Raw genomic sequence first — 20,059 nt, 5'->3', positions numbered from 1 at the left:
TTTAACAATCAATCAAATAAAATGTAGATATATAAATATTGATTATCTACTGTTTTATAGCTCTATATAAAAAAAAACGGGGTTTGTGACACATGTTCTAAAGAATTATGTACTGGCTGGAAGTAAATATTTTAGGATTTTTTTTTAATAGTTCGATTAACGATAACGATTCGTATAGTTGACAAAACTTATCAAGTTGATTAGATTAAGTTCTATAGACTATTAGATCCTTTCGAAGCAAATTATATACTCCATTGATTAAGTTATATTGAGTTGTAAATACGTTTCGCGTAAGTGAAACGATCATGGTAACAAGCGACGATTCTTCACAATTACAAGTTTTCACGATAGTTAAGGTTTATTTTTTTAAAATTGGTAATCTTGTTGAACTAAAGTATTGACACATATCGAACAATTTAAATTATTTTACATTCTCTTGAAGAATTATACAAAACAATCAGGAAGCTTAGGAGGGCTATGAAATTAAAAATAACTGAAATGCACAAGAACTTAATCAAAGCATACACAGTTATTTCATGGTTAGGTTATAAAGGATAATTAGGAGGCAATAATGGAGATATTTGGATATATTCGCGGTTGATGTTCTCATTTTAATTCGAGTTCTAACATCATAATCCAACTAAGCAAATATTAGGCAATAGAACCTAACAGTTCTAGGTCAAGAGTAAATAAACAATTAACTTAGGTTTACATTCGAATTAAACATGGCGAAATATGGCAAGTTTAATTCCTAATACTAATCTAGATTAATACATCCAGGCGTGGTACACACTCAAACTTATAAATAGGTTGTAACTAAATCACAGTTGACTTACGACTAATGGCTAATTGTTAAAGGATTCTTTTTTCAAATTAAGGATAACTTTGATAAGTTCATAATAGATTGAGTTGTTGAATAAGCTTTGTTTTTTAGTTCTTACTCCACTCCACCAATCGAACACTTTTTTAAACAGGACAGTATCAAAATGCTTTTCGAAGTATACAAAGGGAAATAAGTTTATATTAATACAATGACTCAATGGTTGTTGTTATTTTTCTTGTAATCTTTCCACGTTACCGCTCGACCCAGCAGATTGTATAATAACTCCGCCATCTTCTATCGCTCGTCCTTCGATTTCACTCTTGTTTTCTGTACTCGTTTCTTCTTGAACCATAGTATCAGGTTCGTCTTCGCTATCTATTTTCTCGGAGGCGGCGTTTTTATTTTTATTTTTCTTAAACTGTTCTTCCATCTCCTTGAATTTTAAGGTTAGGTATCTACAAATATTTAATTTTATTAAAAATAACAGGTTTTAACAGACGTTACTATTACTTATCAAATTACTTTACACTTACATTTTTAGGTGTAATATATTAATTACTTCAGTCAAACCTCAACAAATATACTCAACACCAGGCGTTTAAATGATTGTGAGTATCCTTAATAGGTATTCAAGTGAATCTAATGGAGATTATTGGTTCTAACACGTGCCAGGTTCCTCACGATGTGTTTTTACTGTGCGCAAAAAGTGTTCACCTATAATTGTACGTGTTCAACAGTTGAACAGTCATAATAATGCAATTGTAACTTACTTATCCACTAAAGGACCGCTGTAATCTTCTGGAAACTTAGGAGAATGAGGTATGATAAATTTATAAAGACTCTCATTCAGAACATAGAGCTGAGGTGTCGACGCGCAACGGACATTAAACCACCAGTCGCATGTAAGACCAGCCTGTGAGAATATAGTTCCGTTGGGGCACAAAAACGACGCTTGCCCGCCATTGAGGTCACAATAATGCCAGACCTGCAAAAAAGGGTTAAATCATAATTTTTCAGAGCTCAGAAAATACATTAATTATTAGTTTTTATTGTTTCTGCAGACTGGGACCTTGGACCTAAAAGGTTCAGGCTACGGTAGATTACTGTAAAGGAACTACTTATAGAATAATGTAACATATTTAAGCATCTTATTTGTAACTTAAATAAGATAGTAATAGATTTTTGTATTACCTGGCATCGTGTTTCAGGATCAGCGAAGAAGCCTTTATACCGTTGGGTTTTGCAGTCGAATTTCGTTGGAGGAATAACGGTCAAAATCGGATAGTCCACTCCAGGGCGTCCTGGTGTACCGCCCTCTTCATCAGAATGTATGGGCTGAGGATATCGCTGGCTACTTCCACCAGATGGATATTCTGCAATTTCATACGTCAATTATAGTTTTATTTTTATTATATTAATGAAAAACAAGTATTCACATACATACCATCCAAATGTTGGGAAGGCGAATTAACTTGTGCTAAATAAGGTTCCTCGAAATCGACGCCTTGAGGGGGTTGTTCCACTGCAGCCTGTGAAACTGGTGATGGGGTGGTATGGACTAATTCTGGAGCTTCGAAAGCTCTTGGTGTACTTAAAACGGGTGGTTCAATTTCATTCTGTTGCGCTCTTAAAGCATTCAAAACTTGAAGTAACGTTGTAATTGATGCACTGACATTATCCTTTGTTATAGGTTTTGGTATAGATTTATTAATCTGTAATGAATTCAGAAGGTCAGCTAAACTTGCTGTTTTTGTATTTTCGTTATGCGTTGGTTTTGATATATAGGACGATTCTTCTAAAATATATTGATAACTCGGCTTTCTAATAACAACATCCTCTGGTGGCCTTTCCAACTTTGGTGGCTGTTGATGATATACTGAAGTGTATTGTGGTCTTTCGGTTGATAGCGGCCTAGATGCTAAGATTGGCTGAAATCCACTTTCAATAATAGGTTCTGCTAGTGGTGCTACAGGAGTTTGTTTTTCATAATACATTTCAGATATTGTTGTTGGTGGTCTCTTCGGTCGATATTGCTCATTTTCATGTACGTAAATAAATTGTGGCGGTGTTGGCTTCGGCCTGGGTTTAATATAAATAGGTTCATTTGGAGCATTTATTGGAACGTTGTAATGCTTGACTGGCTCCACGTTTTCATATTGTGTGAAAGTTTTGATTGGAGGTGTCTGCTCGTAGGGAATCAGTTTATATTTTGGTGCAACTTCCTTTTCTGATAGATAATATTGTACATTAGCATCATCATTTTGGTAAAAATTCAAAAAGGGTTTTCTTGTTTGTTGTGTAAATGGTGAACTTGGGGCTTTGATAGGTTTGGCGATGAATTTTTCATACTCGCGCTCTCTGTCCTCGTAGACATCGTGGTTAACTAAAAGGGGATTATAATTTGGAGTGTACTTATTTGGTGGTTGGTAAAATGTAGGTACCTCTTTTAAGTAAAATTTTCCTGGATTAGCTGACGCGATATTGTGTTGCGTTAATCGGTTTCCTTGATACCTAGGTATATTTTTATGTCTTAGAAAGGAATTTATTACTCGTTCTTCTCTCTGATTCGGATTAATGTTGCCAGTCTCGATAATTTCTGCCTTATCGACTTCAACTGACTTTCCTTGATCCTGTTGTGGCACAGTAGACGGAGTTGCTATATCGTTTGCATAATAGAATGTCATGTACGGTATTAACCTTCGATACCTTTCATTTATTCCTATTTTGGTCGAGTTAATTTTGATGACCTTATTAGTTTTGTATTTGACGACGTCTTCTGGTCTTGGCGTTATGGGGTTGAACTTGTTTGATTCTAATAGCATATGTCTTGTTTTAGTTTCTGGACTATTTCCGTTTGATAGCACTGTAACGGAAGTCACAAAGGCCGGCATAACTGAAAGAAAAAACGCTTCCATTATTTTATGAATGAAAAGGTGAAGGTGGTATTAAAATAACGCTGGCGTTTTGATTTCAGTTATTCGTCTTTATGTTTAGGATAATATAAAATAACTCGTACTACATTGGACCCAGCCCAGCCCTATTTTTGGCCCTGGCTTTTTTTCAGTATCCCATTATGTTTATTTCTTCATTTGCAATATAACATAGATATTATAGTTGAGATAATTTAGCTAGCCTTGAAAAGGCGACTGATGACAAAGATCCGTATCCAAGTTGTTAAATGTCAATCCATTTGTTGCGAAAACCTTAGTCGTTACCAACCTAATAACGATATCATTAATACACATTTACAGTGGAAATTATTTTATTTATATTAAAATGGAGGAGGTTCTAAATAGGAGTTGGAGTTTTTGTTTTAAATGTGTCCTCAGGTGTTTCCACAATAAGGTCATGGTATTTTTAAGAAAGCGAGGAAATTCTTAAACTTTTATTGAAAAACTTTAACTTAAAACTTTTGGTTTGGTTTAAACTAAAGCATATTATTTTTTGACGATTTAAATGATTTCCATTTGTTTTAGGAAATATTTTGGTGAAATCGAAATGATGAGGATCATATGGGGCATCCATTATAACAATTTGTTTTTACTAACATTTCAAAGAACTATACATTTATCTATACGTTGCCGTCTTATTCAAATTAATTATGTATTTGGAAATTCTTCAAATCTATATTTTTCATTCAGTTCTGCTAACATGCTTTATATTATATTAATAATAATACATATTTTTTATCCGTGAATGGCGGAATTGAAAGTAAACCGACAATTGTCGGTCTTAGCAAGGTTAGACCCAATGTTGTTTTATAAAAATAATTGAGGCAAAACATAATTTAGGCTACATTTAAATATTAGCTCACGAATGTGGTTATGTGTTTTAACTACAAAGTTTAGATTACTTCTATGGTTGAACGAAGTAATAATGGACTACTGAACCGCTTTTGTAGTTGTATAACTTTCACCAGTGTTAAACTTCATAGTGTATATTATATTGTCAAATTTGATTGTGACTTATGTTACAACGCGAATTCAGACACACGATTTACGTTTTATTAAAAGATCATAGAATTAATTATAAAGATACTCCCTTGTTTAACTTAGCTTTATAATTAATAAATATTTTCGAGTTGATATCAAACGTAGAAATGCTAAGATATCTTGTATTGACGGAATGGTTGTCCTACCGTCAGGACGACTTCCTGTGTTGGTATAATATATGACCCTTAGATGTTGGGTAAAAAAAAATATATAATGGAGGGAGTTTCGGTTCTAAGCAAGAACTAAAGAAGATATGAAGGTCAGTTTTAGAGCTTAGGCTTTTAGAGATAGCGCATGCGATTACCAACTTGCAACTAATAATAATAGCAACTCGGGCTACATTCTCATTTAAGAAGTAAAATCTTTATTATCCTTTAAGAGTATTTGATTTACGTTTATAAATTATCGTAATTACTAAATACTCCATGAACTTGGAATATCGTGACTCTTAAATGTCTTATAAGACTCACGGCATACAAATGTGCTCCGTGGCATGACTGACTTGCAGTCACGAAACAAAGTAATATATCCGCTTCCCGACGCGATTTTATTAAGCTATTTTCTAGTGTAAATGTTTAGAGTCCTATAATTCCCAATTGTATAAAGGCAGGTGGGGTCAGTTGGTAACACGCTGGTGATTTTAAGGTCAAAGACTGCTTCCTCTGTATGTTCTCCTTCGCCGTACTCATCTAATGTTAACGCATGAAAAAAATATTCACAGCTAGGGTCCGAAGACTTAGGCTTTAAAGTTAAGGTTACAATGTATCTTTTGCATTAGTTCTGTAGTGAAATCTCTGGTCTGATCTCTGTGGTTACACAAATATTTCTCTAATTATTATACACATATGATGATATGAATTGTTGTCAAATGTCTGTCATGTCAATGTGTCACATTTTTATTTTATTATACAATTTAGTTTGTATTGTTTCCCTAAATCCATATTTTGGACCAAAATGCGTCACCCTCAAGAAACTCTTAATGGTTAAACCTATAACCAGCAACAAGCGGGCGTTCTAGCATAAAGTCAAAATATAGCTAAGTCAGTACAGCGTTCAGACCTAGGTAGGTCCGTCTACTTTTATCCCCTGATACTTTATATGTTATTATTAAAAATGATTTCCCGTGTAATAATTAGTTTTGTGTTTAGATTAAATTGTATTATATTATTTACATAACTTTTCACTTTAGATCATTCATCTGTCAGGTAAACTCTCGCTGTCTAGTTTATAAGGAAGTTTATCTAAATGTGCAATGTTTGCGTAAAGCAAAAACAATAAGTTCATTTTATATAAGTTGTTCGGTATGCTAAGAACGATTAGAAACGTGATCTAAATCATTCAACAAACACATAATCATTTTCTAATGTATTCTTAAGGGGCTTGAATGTTATGACTATAATGCTTATGATATCTACAAGTCAATCAAGACGAACGAGTTTTTGTCTTCATTTTTTACATCTTACCTAACCGTATAGAGCCATTAATAGTGACAGACCTTATCTTGATATAATTAGGTACAGGATGCGTCTGGGTAATAAATATTGATGATTGGCGTATCCAGAGGAAGAGGTTGTTACATAATCCGCGTGAGAAATATTCAACTGTCACATTTTGGTTGTGATTCCTTCCCTTAAAACTTGTTAACTGGTTATGATTATGACATAGATGACATTGATTGCGTTAATATTATTTATAAAATAGTTTGAACTACTAAACTCATGGAGGATCTTGACAAATCTATTTTGGGCACGTGTGAATAGAAAGTTAGTGTTAATGTTAATGTTAAAGGTTTAATAAGGAAAGTAAGCTAAACATTGCAATTTTAGTACGTCTGATACTTATAATAAACAATCTATATATATATTTTAATAAGTTTTATATTTTTTGCCCAGTACTCAGTGCCAGAGGGCTCCCAAGTGTGTTGCCGGCCTTTTGAAGGTTGGTACGCTCTTTTCTTGAAGGACCCTAAGTCGAATTGGTTCTTCAGTAGGCAGCTGATTCCACATAGTGTCGGTGAGCGGCCTGCCTTAAGAAACGCTCAGTTGCGGAACGACGGACGTCGAGGTGATGCGGATGGTATTTCGTATTCTGCCTCGACGTCCGATGATGAAACTCAGCTGTAGGTTTTTTGAACAACTCCTCTGAGCACTCTATTTACCATGGTAATTGCGGTAGAAGATGCAGAGAACCCACATCTTTACGCAACGCAACTCGGAAAGGTATTGATTGTCGACGATTCGAGCGGCTCGACTCGTTCTACTGTCTGGTGGAAGGAGCTGGTACTGGGGAGCGCCAACGAGAACGGTAGGCAAGAACAGTACTCTACGTGGAGCCGAATTTGCGCGTTATTTAGTAAAAGCTAAAGTTAATTTAGAAATCATGTGTCCTCTCCATCTATTTTAATTGTTTGTTTTTGTTCTTTTCTTCATGTTTCAATTATTGTACATGTTATATAGTTAGTGCAAGTTGCACTTTATAATTAATTCTATTATTCTTTAAGAGTTTCCTTGGAAGAGATCGCTTGAAAGCGGTAATACGGCCCGTTGCTACTATTTGATTATTATAATTTGGACAGATTTTTGTTAGTGTCAATAAGACAATATAATACTTATATGTATGTCCAACTCTGGTACTTTTATTCGCACTTTTTAAATATTGCTGGAAATCATTTGCACGCAAGTAATATAAAACAGTGATATGCTTTAGAAAACGATCTATTGCAATTGTAGATATTTTAACGACCTAATTACAGACCGTAACATTGCATTGTCTTGTAGACAATAATTTTTATATCTATTAACTATTTTCATTGTTGGTGCGTGTCTACCACTTAAAGTCATTCATCATTCTCTTTAATGGTAGATTTTTTAACGCCAAAACAATACACATCCAATATATTGAATGCTGAATTTGTTAAATCATTTATTAAATATAAAGAATTAAGATGTGTTATTATTTTATCTAGCTTTAAATTTGATGGATCGTGAACTAATTTAATATTTAATAACAGAAAGATTAATTAATTAAAGTTTAAGTGGGCTAATTAAAAATTTAAGTTGCCGCGTGGTAGATGGCAACGGCTACCCCAGGGTACCACTGGTGCTAAAGGTGGTGTTAAAGGACACTGCCACGGGGACCAAACTTTTTAAATTCGTTTTAATTTTCTATTCATCCTTGTATATTTATTAGATACTATGTAAGTGAAGAATATTGTAACTACTGTATATTTGTGTGTTGGAATTCTTCATGGAAATCTTTAATTAGTTATGAAAAAAACTAATCTATCTGCGCTACAATGGGTCCTGGTCTTCACGTGTGTTTCTTTTACAGACAAGTAAGTGATGAACTCTGTGCGTAAGTAATCACCGAATATGACTTCCAATTTTTGTCATATGTTAGTCGATTCTCCCGAAATTATAGAAAGCAGTTTTTATGGGTGAAAGCGAAACACGACCACACAGTGACGCCAAAGGTTATGTAAGATTCGTGTTTACTGATTAGGTGAGATTGTGTAGCCATGCCTCACTGGTCACGAATTATACCAAATATTTCGCATAGTGCACACTCAGCATAGTTTGTCATTCAATAGAAACTAAGTTATACCGTTTTTGTCTACCTTTAGTAATATACGAATGTTAAATGCAAATGTTTGTCAAGATCCTAAGGTAATCTAGCATATATGGCACAATATTTTTTCAATGGTTTCGATTCAGTTTTATGTTTGTCATAATAAGACTTAATATAGTAATAACGTTGATGTCTCATTAAAATCTCGGTCACACACTATTATTCTTGTGTCAAAATGAACATAAACATACGAAAATTATAAGAAAATCACCATGAATGTTTCTATTAGTTATAGTTTTATTCAGCTATGATGATGCTGAAATATGTCTGTCCCATGCCATGTTACAGGTCTCCTTAGTCAAACTCGCTAAAATATATCGGATAGTTTAAGTTCCGTAATAAAGTGTTTCAGCTAGTAGAAGGGAATCCGCCAATATAAATAGTTATCATTGTCATGAAATTTAAAATTCCATTTTCAAAGTCTTATTAAAATAAAATCGAGAGAGATAACTGAAGTTATGGCAATTTTATATTTTAACTAAATTCCTAGTCAAGGAGCTTCGTGCTCTATAATATTTTACATTGACTTTTGAAAGCGCGAGATAACCTCGAGATATGCAACTGTCCAATGACTGTCGCAAGCTCAGTATGCAGCGCTTATATTCGACTGCCTTTCTTCGCATAACTTAACCAATAGAAATGGAATTTTCTATAATTTGGAATTCCAACGATATAGATATTTAGATAAAATTAATACAAATTTATATACTTTATAGAGAATTTGATACCACTGCTGTAATTGTGGAACTATTATTTATTTTATGGATTTTTATTCCCAATTATTACATTATTTATACAAATAATACGTGTCTTATCATGTTTTAAAAATATAAGGCTCTAGAATATTAGAACTTTTATCCATTTATTATTCCATTTGGCCTATATTCCTATAAAACAACTCGGGCGAAAGGTTTGTATGGAGTTGCTGAAACTGTCATGCGAGTCTTTTGTCATCAAAACTATTTAAAAATAATAATTTATAATCTACTACTACTAAATTTTCTTTGTACAATCGTTTTACTGTACACACCTGAAATTCGTACATTGTTAAATAAGTTTAACCTTCACACGTATATAATTGATTGCAAATATGTAATTAAAGAACATGTTACTGTTACCACATAGTGTTGGTGAAACAGTATTCTTTTTCCGAACGCATACTTCAAAATGTATTATTTGTGTGATGTATATCGCAACACTATTGTTTACAGATACATATCTGAATCGACGTAGACGAGCGTGAAATTATTTATTCAATTTTTAAGAGACCTTAATTTGAATTCCAGTACAAAACGCTTTGAAATAAAATACACGAAAGGGCTTGATATACACATCCACATAAAAACATTTTATTGCTGCTTCTATGATGTTTTTGAAGTGCTTAAATCCGTAAATTAGATTCTAGTCTGGGATGGTATAACAAAAGGAATGAACTAGGTCTCAATGTTTCGATTCCGGCAATAAAGTCAGATGTAACAATAATATGAAATACTAACTAGGCAACTTTAATTTTGTTCCCTTTGGAGTAGAGACTCTTGGGCCATGTGCACAGGTGCTTATTAAAGATTTATATTGGCCTGGTAGGTAGTACCCGTAATCCCAGAGCTTATGTTTTTCTATTTGTGCTGGTGTTTTCGTTGCTCGCTTATCGAATAAGTATCGCAATACAGCGAGTAAATACTGCCAGCATGAAAGGTACACTGCCACAAGAACCAAACTATTTAAAATTGTTTAACAAGTGTTTAATTATTATTATTAATACTATGCAGGTTAATAATATTGTGTATTTGTATTGGAAATAAATATGGAAGAAGTTTATAGGTTATTTATCTACAAAATAATATGTGTTAACTCCTTCCAAAAAATCTGGCCAAGTTGCATGTAGAGGGTAAAATTTATTTACGTATGTGTCCGATACGTTAAACCCTTAACATAAATGACATTTCTTACGAAATCATACCTTAAATTACTTCTGGTTGTTAACATGTCCATTATAATTTATCTGATTTAAACACGGCTGCGGTAACTTTAATTGTATAGGGAGGGCCAGGAGAGAGGCATGTCGTCAAGCATGGCGAGTGCTGTTGCAATTTCTAAGTGGGTCAGCGAGATTGTCGCTAAAATGTCCGTTTTGCTTTTAGATGTTATTTATAGTTTGAATTAATAACTCCTTATAAATATTAGATTGATTTTGGTATTCTATTAGATCAGTATTGGTATTTTTTAATAGCTGGCTACAGAATATGTTAGGTTGTTATGTTAGAAGCATTTTTTAAATGTGCATAATTTGCCGTTGCCTGTTATTATCTAGCGGCTGTCAAACTCAACATAACTGTATTCATATAGGTCAACAAGTACACTTGTGAACGTCAGAAAAGAAGTCAAATTAATTGTAAATGTATATTTACTACCAGTTCGCAAGTTAGGGGCGTAGAAGCACTGGCAAGAAACTTTCAACCACTCTTTTTTCTTTTTTCTTCACTCTTCTTTTTTTCGCTAAGTTTTGAGTCATACACATTGTATAAATCACTCGATCATATTTCAAATGAAGATTTAAATATACTTTTATAGTGTTGGCTACCCCTAACTTACCTACCGTTTTGTGTCTGTAAAGAGTACTTAACTTTTTTATTATCAACAGTTCTAGGATTGACCAAAGTTTTTTTAGATATCTAAGCCCAGACGAAACTTGAATTGTACGAGAATACGTATTTTTGACCATCATAAAAAGTTGTGATGATAACATTAGCACAAACAATCGTACAACTTATAGTCACTAAGTTAGGTGGTTCATGGTAGAATTTAGTAACTACAAATGCCTGCAAACCTTGTTTAATTGAACAATATGCTTCAAGACAATAAAATAATAGAATGCTTATTATCTGTTTAATAGCATTGTTCCCAGACAAGGTGAATATCTACGTTGACATGACATTGTGGTGTAGCGCGTGAGAACTGTTGACTTATATTAATTAACAAAGAACAAGATACTATGGAACAGTACTACTAGCGATTCGCATCTCGCAGTTGGGATCCGAGTCCCGGTTGTGTAGTATGAATGTTCTTGTATCTGTCTTACAATAACTTCCTTCACCGTAACGAAAGCCGGCATGCCATAGAATACGCGTTTAACATCTACATCTTTCTCATCCGACACTTTTCACAGAGTGTTAGTTCGAATTTAGATTTGTGGCTGTATCCTTCGAACCAAAAAGCCGTATACCTCTAGATTATGGCTTATAACAGTGAAATAATAACATAGGATGTTGGTAAAGCATCAATGAATGCTGCAGCTGAAACGCAATCGGTTGACCAGCTTCTGTACATAACAATATGGCAATACATAAGAGCCTTCTAGAGTTTACACAACTAAAATTAAATTTTGTTATTAATCCCGAACTAAGCATGTATTTGTCCTTTGCTTATCTTCTAGTTGTATTCACGGATAAGACTTTCTGTTCATAACTTAAGCAAATAAAGATTAAACACAAACCGTTAAGCACATACGTGAAGGTCGGCATTTGTTTTATAAGGAATATTAAAATATCGAAATACATATTCTGTTACAATTTGCGGATATGCAAGAAAATTGTGGTTTCAGCTATGCCGAGGCCTTAGCCTTGGCTCATGCTCCGTCAAGCGTGATGGTGTCCACGCACTACATCTATGAAGAGTTCGTAATTGGCGACTTATATTGTTCTAATTTTGCTACTGTTACTACAAGGGCGACAAAAACTAAACCATTCCAATTGCACTCTTAACGTAAGTACACTTTCGTCACTTATTGTCAAAGAGATGAGACTGATGATAAAAATGAAAAATAAAGTCCTAATATTTAGAATTATTTTTTAAACTATGCGAACTATAGAAAAGAACTTGACAAAAGTATACATTGTTGTTTTAATACAGAATCACTATAACTTTAGAAGTTTGCGTATTTACGTAAATGTTGCATGGCTTGTGTTAAATTAGGTCAACTAAATCCTAGTATAAATTATGAGTCATTATTCAGCCCAGACGTGTTAAATAATGCAACTGGTCATACAAGGATATTACAGTCTAACAGACGCGAGGAAAAAATGTATTCACTCAGAGATCCAGATATGGAAACTTGGATTGGAGGACAACAAACATGTGGCTGGTAATAAAGGAAACATAAAAAATTGGTAAGATTCCAAATAATTCGTTATAACTTACAAGTTACGTCGATAAATATTTTTTAATTAAATAATACAAAACTGTCTCGATGTTTCGCGTGCTGCGAAAAGTAATTTATAAGACAGTTTACCAAATCAAGCAATTTATTACCACAATTATTTTCATATAAAAAACACTTCCGTCGTTACATTTTAGGGTTTCCGACACAATAAAAATGTAGGCATATGTATATGTAGGTATAATCAAACCTAATATGTTTGGTTAAATATTCAATTTCCCAATGTAGCTTGGTTGAAGATATTTTTGATCGACTCTAAAAACTTACAATACGACCTGTTCATAGTTGCGTATAGCGTCTAAATCTCGCATAAAATAATAATAATCGAATATCGGTCAAGTCCGATCCAAATTTATGCAAGTCACTATGAAGGCGTGAGAAATGAACAACTACGTTTACATTACCATGGATATACGTAAAAAGCACACAAAAACCTATATCGTTTTACACAATACTCCTGTATAAGCACTTTAAATTCTAAACATTAAAACAATTATAAATCTCTTGTAATTAAACTCCTTGTAAACGCCTATACCGATTTTCAAGTTTTCAAGTGTATTCGAAAGATTATAGATTTGCTATTATAGAATGTGTTTGTATTTAAGATGTGTACAGGACAACGTCTGTCAATTCGATTTAAATATGTATGGGATTAATATTTTTTATTATGGTAAAGATGAAAAGTATAATATTTCCTTTTAACTAACTTCGTTTATATACTAACGAATTGTTTCCGTTAGTATATCCATTCCATTCATTTGTTATAAGCTAGTAAGTGTCGCCCTAAAACGTCAACATGTGACGATTCCGAAGGGACTCTAAGGTGATTGAAAAAAGAGTGACGCAGAGTTTATTGCTAGTTCTTCTCTTTCGTTCTACGCCCTTGATTTGAGAACTGGCATTAAATGTAAAATTACAAGCATTTCATAAATTTTTATTTTTTGACGTTCATAATTGTGTATTGTGTTACTTATATGAATAAATGATTTTGATTTAATTGTCTTAAATTACATAACGACTTATCATGTAATCACTCTATATAATATATAATAGCGCCTGTGTTTTCTCGTAACAGTATTTTATTAAATCTGTAGTCCAAACATAAGAAAGCTGTGAATTACTTATAAACAGTTAAATAAAGGTTACATGAATAAGTTTCTTTTGTAATCAGTCCAACGTTATTAGGGAAACGGAGCCTCACAGTTTACTTGGAAAATCTTACGTTCACCTATAAACAAGTGACATTAATGATAATTCAAGAGCACCTGGTGAAACGTCAAGAACAGGTTAGCCTGGTGAGAGTGCAGGAAGGTGAAGATGCAAAACGTATTCGTAATTATTAAATAGATTTAATATTGCGGATGTCAAAAAAACTTTCACGATATAATAAACTGTTTCCTGTCGATATAAATAGATATTTATTGCCTTTGTATAATGTAATAATGTAATGTTATACAATAGATACAACACACTAAAACTGTGACATATAATTTAATATCTCTTATATGTATAAAATGTAACAAAATAGTAACGAAATCTTTGTATATATTTATTTGTGTAATCATATTTTTCATTTAATAGAAAATTAGAGCCTTTGATTTAAGTGCATGATATCGAGAATGCTTTAACCGGTTTGAAGAAATGAAGAATTACGTGTAATTTTGTGTGTGCATGGTCAAAGACGTCAGAATCAACTCACTTAACTTTACCTTTCTTACTTATTGAACCTTCACCTTTCTTTGGTTATGACAACTAATTAAGGAGGTTTTTTAACATCACACCGCATTTAGTAATAAATAAAATATCATCATAAGGTCGCTGCGTGAAGCCTGCGAGGTGCCCAGGAAACGTCTGAGCTGGCTTCATTAAATAACCATAAAATCAGTGGGGCTACAACCTTGTTAGGTCTGAGCCTCAGATTTCGGTAACTGTTTCATGATCATTTGTTATCTATAGGCAAGAAGGTGAGCCTCCTGTGCCTGACGCATGCCGTCGACTTCTTGGATCTAAGGCAAAGTTGGCTTAATTAGCCAAGGCTTAGCGTACAACAGGTCAAAAGTGCGGAAACGAGTTCACCCTACTGTACTATGTGCATAGGAATTGTGTTCCAAGCTCGGAAGTGTATCCTGCGTATGGGCTGTCTCAATAGAGATAATGGAGACCATTATTAATTATTGAGACAATAACTGAATACGCTTCAGTAAGTGATCAAAATCTTTGCACCTTGATATAAATCTATAAAATTCTAGATTTCGAATTTGAAATCATACATCTAATTAAAACTATTAATTATGTGCATATTGATGAACACTGTAACGAAGGATGTGGTAAGTCCATACCAAATGTCGTTTATGCAAACCTTGCTAAATCAAATTACACTTATTTATAGGAGTTTCAAACTCTGATGTTATTGAATTTTAAATGCCTGCTAATAAGATTTCTTATTAGCAACCAATTATGTGGCAACGTTAAACGAAATATATAATGATGGTACAATGATCTATAAATTTTCCATATACTGAATTAACGATTTTATTTTAGATTTTTTATTTGAAGGACGTATTCTAGTACAGTCGTTATGTTTTTAATTTATAACGCGAAAGTTTGATTTTATTTTTAGTTCTGGTATTGTCAAACTGTTACAAAATAGAAATTAAATGTAACCGGTCTAAAAAAAACTTCTACTCTCAGATTCTGTTTAGAAATTCTTTCGATTTAATAATATTCATTTATTATTTATGGTTTGTTGTTTATAATCGACACTTATGTATCTTACACTAACATACATAGTAATAATGATATTTTAAATGAAACAATCCTAAAACAAATAATTTACTAACGGGGACCAAACTTTTGAATTTATTGTAGTTTACTATTTTTATTTTTTGTAATTATTTCTATTAATAGGTACTACTTAGATTAGAATATTGTAAATACTCTATATTTTCGTGTTATTAAATAAAAGAGAATATAGTTATTGGTAACAAGAAAAACATGGTTGATAGATTTATTTAAATCAATTATTTACCATATTATTTTTAAGCACACTGCGGTATAATAAAAGTAAAAATTTGAAAGTGCAATTCACAAGCATTTATAATGAAAAGATTATACGTATCAAATAACGCATTACCGTCATGATAATCGCGGAGGTTATGGAGGTCGCATATTGCTATGAACAGTGAAAGCGGAGGTTTCTCAAAGTCAATTATATCATATCAATCGGTTTTTTTTTCACAAATTTACTTAATACGATGTAAATGTGCTTCTAGTACGTTTAATATAAATATATTTTTCCATAGATAGTGTTTATCGTAAATCATTAATAAACTACTCTAAGCCAAGTAATAAAGGGATTTCTTCTATGTTAACAAAAACAAAACCTATATAAATATTTTTAATTAAAAATTCTTAAGCGTTAGTCTTTTTAGTTTAATTCCCTATTTTAATTTTGAATTCTGTCCGTTTTCGGCGCTTTCTGGGTTTTGTATAAAATCAAAATATGATAAATATTAACGACACCTTAAATATTTATTAATAATGATAATTGATTGATAGCAATATTTAGATATTCAATTTCGAATTTTACACGTTTTGTTCTATCCTAAAGATTATTTGGTCACGAGACCAACTTTTAAAACGTTTTATGTCTGCGACAGTTCCTGGTTTGTATAACATGTATATTAAAAGGAAATAAATAATGATTCTGCTATATATTTCATCACATAGATCAATCATAGTCAAGTGAAGTTATTTTAAAAAGATTTCCACACATCGCAAATCGAATTAGATAATACCTTTATTGTAATATAACGTAATCAATGCCGTAATAAATGCGTGGAGAGCAAGTTGGCCGACTTGTTTTCATCAAATTACTCTGACGTTGAATTATTATGCGATTCCATTGTATAATTCCATACTTTTCCATTAATTGGTGAGTGATTGGATATTAAATGAAGCTTCTTCATGCCACATTACCACTTACGGTAACCATATATTATGACCATTTTTCGATGTTTTACTTAACAACTTTTTTATTTTGAATTGTTTTGTATTTGTTATTTTAGGAAATTAAAAAAGGCATTAATGGGTTATAGAACCATATGCTTTTTTTCAAACAAAACTACAAGCTGATTTTACGTTAAAGTACTTATATGTATCGTTTAATTACTTAATCAAGCGTAGGCTGTTTAACGAATTAAGACTATTTTGATTATCATGATTTAGGAACCTTTTAACGAATACTTCAGAGGCAGTGGTAATAATTTGTAAGTACAAATTTTAAATGAATGCTTTGCATTTAAAATTTTAATGCATTCAACGATAAATTAAGTATAAGATTGTGTCAAGAAATAGTACAAAATATTTTTGAGTTTAATTCGGCCAAATTATTTTCGAAATTTTAGTTAAATTCATTGCATTTTATATTTCATTACGATTAACATTATTTTAATAAATTAAAGTGCAAAAATGTTCAATTTTTGTTAATATTATTTATAAAACTGACAAAAACGCAATGTGCCATTAAAAGAAATCTGGAACAAGGTAACAGCGCACTTACTTTATCAATTATGTAAAGACCTTAACGATGTTAAATAATATAATATTAAGAATATTAGATTTTTCAATGATATTGATAGCCTTCAAGTAAGCGAAAGAGAGTGCTAATTAAAAAGGCAGCCTATTATACTACATAGATATTGTATGAGCGATTTGAATAATAAATTATTTTTAACATAAAATTAATATTGCTGGCATTATTAAAATCTATAATATATATGATGTTACCTGCTTATAATCAATTACTGAGGTAAAAAAATGTCATTGCAAACAATTTCAACAAATATTAACTAGATTCTGTTAATTTCTCAGTCGCCGTGGATCTGTCTTTCAAATAACCGGGAGTAAAAAAAAACACTGACATGCATAAGCGTCAAGTAACGATTATTTTGTACTCGTTTGGAAAATAGACTAAATATTAAGTAGGTCGGACTTAAATATATTATGTCGAAATATATAAGTCAGTTTCAAGTCCTAAGGTATAAGTTACATAAATTAATCAGACCATGTAGCATGACTTCATCGAACACATCGAAATATCTCTTATTAAAATCAACAAATTCGTACGTAACATATGTTGAATAGACATTTACTATAGCTAAATATTTTATTAATGCTACTCTGTGGAAATGCTATTATTATCATACAAAATAATAAAAAAACAACGCAGGTTAACTCGTCACTGATAACCGACTTTTAGGCAACTACAATGAGGTTTAAATTTATTATTAAATTCAACTATATTGAACTCTTATTTTCCCTAAGGTATTAATAAATATTAATGTTGTTATAAAATATAAAAATACATACCGCAAAATATTAGCATCCAACGATCCATAGTGACTTATGAAATCCAACATTCAGGCCAAAAGATATGTTTAAAAGATCGCTAATAATAATCGTAAGTATCCTGACGCGACAAGACGATTGCGTTTCGCGCGGTTCGCACTACGAATAACTTTGAACCAAGTTAAGCTGTATGCCCCTACTGAAAGGCTTTTCCACTTCACCTATAGCTGCGCATGTAGTATTTTTTTATGACTGTAAAGAAAAAGATAAATATTAGTAGTACTATTAATTGTATACTTTTACTTTCCTTTGGGGCGAAAAAAATCAAGTGTTTCTAATACTACTACTACTAATGACTTTTTTAGTATGTCTACTTTTCATAGAAACTGGCATATGCGGTACAAAACACATTTTAATCATTCAATTATTACTACCTCTGCGCAAGAAGTTTATGAAACGCCTTCTGAAATATTTTTGACAATTGACACAAAACGCTTAGAAAGTTTTGCTGCTGCGTCATCCAAAATTTTCCACAAATGCTAGTGAAAAATGTATAGAAAGTTTAAAAGAAACAAGACTTTTTGTAATTCTTGGAAACTTTGTATACGTCATAATATTGACTTCCGGATTGTAAATGCCCTTTAACATTTTCGATTTAACCTTAAATATAATCCTTTCCTAGAAATTATGATATTGATATATGTTTTATATTATATTATGCATGTTCTTTTAGCTACCAAGGTATGGTTTTTTTGGGGTTAGGTAATAAGAATATAACTGGAAGACTGTAGCCAATGAATAAATTAGTCACATTTTCACATATATAATATATCCAATTAAACTCTATATGATTCTTATAATATGTGACAATGTATGAAAATACCAAGCAAAATGTCACCTTAAAGTTGGTTACGATACTGAAAAAGATGTATTTTCAATTTTAATTTATTTTTCTTTCATTTTTGTATATGACGTAAGTAAGTAATATACAAAACCTCTTAACTATACATTGTTAAATAAGAAAAAATTACATTGTCTACAAATATCACCATTGCAGGGACTCTCTCACGATTAATCAGCAGATAATGCAACTATGAATTCGTATTGTCAACAAATAATAGATGATTAAACGTATGGCGCAGAGGCACCTATAGTAATGAAAAAGAAACATTATCAGACCCAAACTCAATCTCAAAATAACTTTATTCATAAACACGTACACTTATGAACGTCAAAAAGAAGATAAATTAATTGTTAATTTACTACCAGTTCGTAAGTCAAGGGCGTAGAGCGGGCAAAAAGAACTGGCAAGAAACTTTCCGCCACTCTTTTTAATCGCTAAGTTTTGAATCATACAAACTGTTTGAACTGGAGCAAATCAATCCCAAGTATTTAGGATTATTTAAATATTCGTCAAATTTATAAAAAGCTTTATTGATTAATTTACGTTTAACGAGGGTTTTGAATTTATTTAGTGATAATTATTAATTATCTAATTTCGCTTGGGAGTTTGTTGTAAAAACGGATATAATTTCCATATAAGGAGTCGTTTATCTGGAGCCTGGTTGGTCGTACATTTAAATTGGTTCTGTGTCGCGTATTATACTGGTGAAAGTCACTATTTGTTTTAAAATCGTTTATATTTTTTTGTACATACAACAAGGCTTCAAGTATATATTGACTTGAAACTTATTCCATACTCCATTGGGAAAACACAACAAGTATATTCATTCATAAGCTGAGAAAACGTAAAAATTATTACTTAATTCTTTAGAAAACAGATTGTGAACAGTAAATGGAAATTAAAAAAGTGAGTACAAAAAGGAAGGACTGATGCGAATGTACCCTAAATATTTAAATAGAGCAAATAGAGCAGTGTTGGCCTAATGAGTTCAGCGTCTTAATCTTATCTCCGAGGTCATAGATTCGAAACTCGGCTGTGCACTAGACTTTTTGGTACGTGCGCATTTAACATGGATAATTAAAGTATCGTTAGGAAACCGGCGTATCTTAGACCTAAAAAGTCGACGGTGTGTCATCTATAAAAGGCTA

At 32.1% G+C, this 20,059-nt stretch overlaps 1 protein-coding gene across 2 annotated transcripts; it reads right to left on the bottom strand.

Annotated features, from left to right (window-relative positions):
- Positions 1-60: 60 nt before the first annotated feature.
- On the bottom strand, positions 61-18,150 carry LOC123708823. 2 transcript variants are annotated; one of them, XM_045659736.1, is made up of 6 exons: positions 18,029-18,150; positions 3,265-3,716; positions 2,268-2,535; positions 2,015-2,196; positions 1,594-1,808; positions 61-1,278 (listed from the first exon to the last, which is right to left on the bottom strand). In XM_045659736.1, exons 1-6 carry the CDS (start codon positions 18,054-18,056, stop codon positions 1,050-1,052), a joined length of 1,374 nt encoding a protein of 457 aa, XP_045515692.1. In that variant the 5' UTR covers positions 18,057-18,150; the 3' UTR covers positions 61-1,049. The 2 variants fall into 2 exon arrangements, with proteins under 2 accessions (XP_045515692.1, XP_045515691.1); XM_045659735.1 differs by having other exon boundaries at positions 2,268-3,716.
- Positions 18,151-20,059: the final 1,909 nt, after the last annotated feature.

Source organism: Pieris brassicae, chromosome 4 (assembly GCF_905147105.1).
Source record: "Pieris brassicae chromosome 4, ilPieBrab1.1, whole genome shotgun sequence".
NCBI classification, from domain to species: Eukaryota; Metazoa; Arthropoda; class Insecta; order Lepidoptera; family Pieridae; genus Pieris; species Pieris brassicae.
This window is presented reverse-complemented; position numbering and strand designations above follow the sequence as displayed.

Bases quoted from the DNA above. Each gene is read 5' to 3' on its own strand.
- LOC123708823 (XM_045659735.1), bottom strand. From the start codon at position 18,056: ATGGATCGTTGGATGCTAATATTTTGCG. The intron at 3,717-18,028 runs GTATGTATTTTT...TTTTTCTTTCAG, and splicing joins TTGGATGCTAATATTTTGCG to TTATGCCGGCCTTTGTGACT. The intron at 1,279-1,593 runs GTAAGTTACAAT...AAATATTTGTAG, and splicing joins AGCGGTCCTTTAGTGGATAA to ATACCTAACCTTAAAATTCA.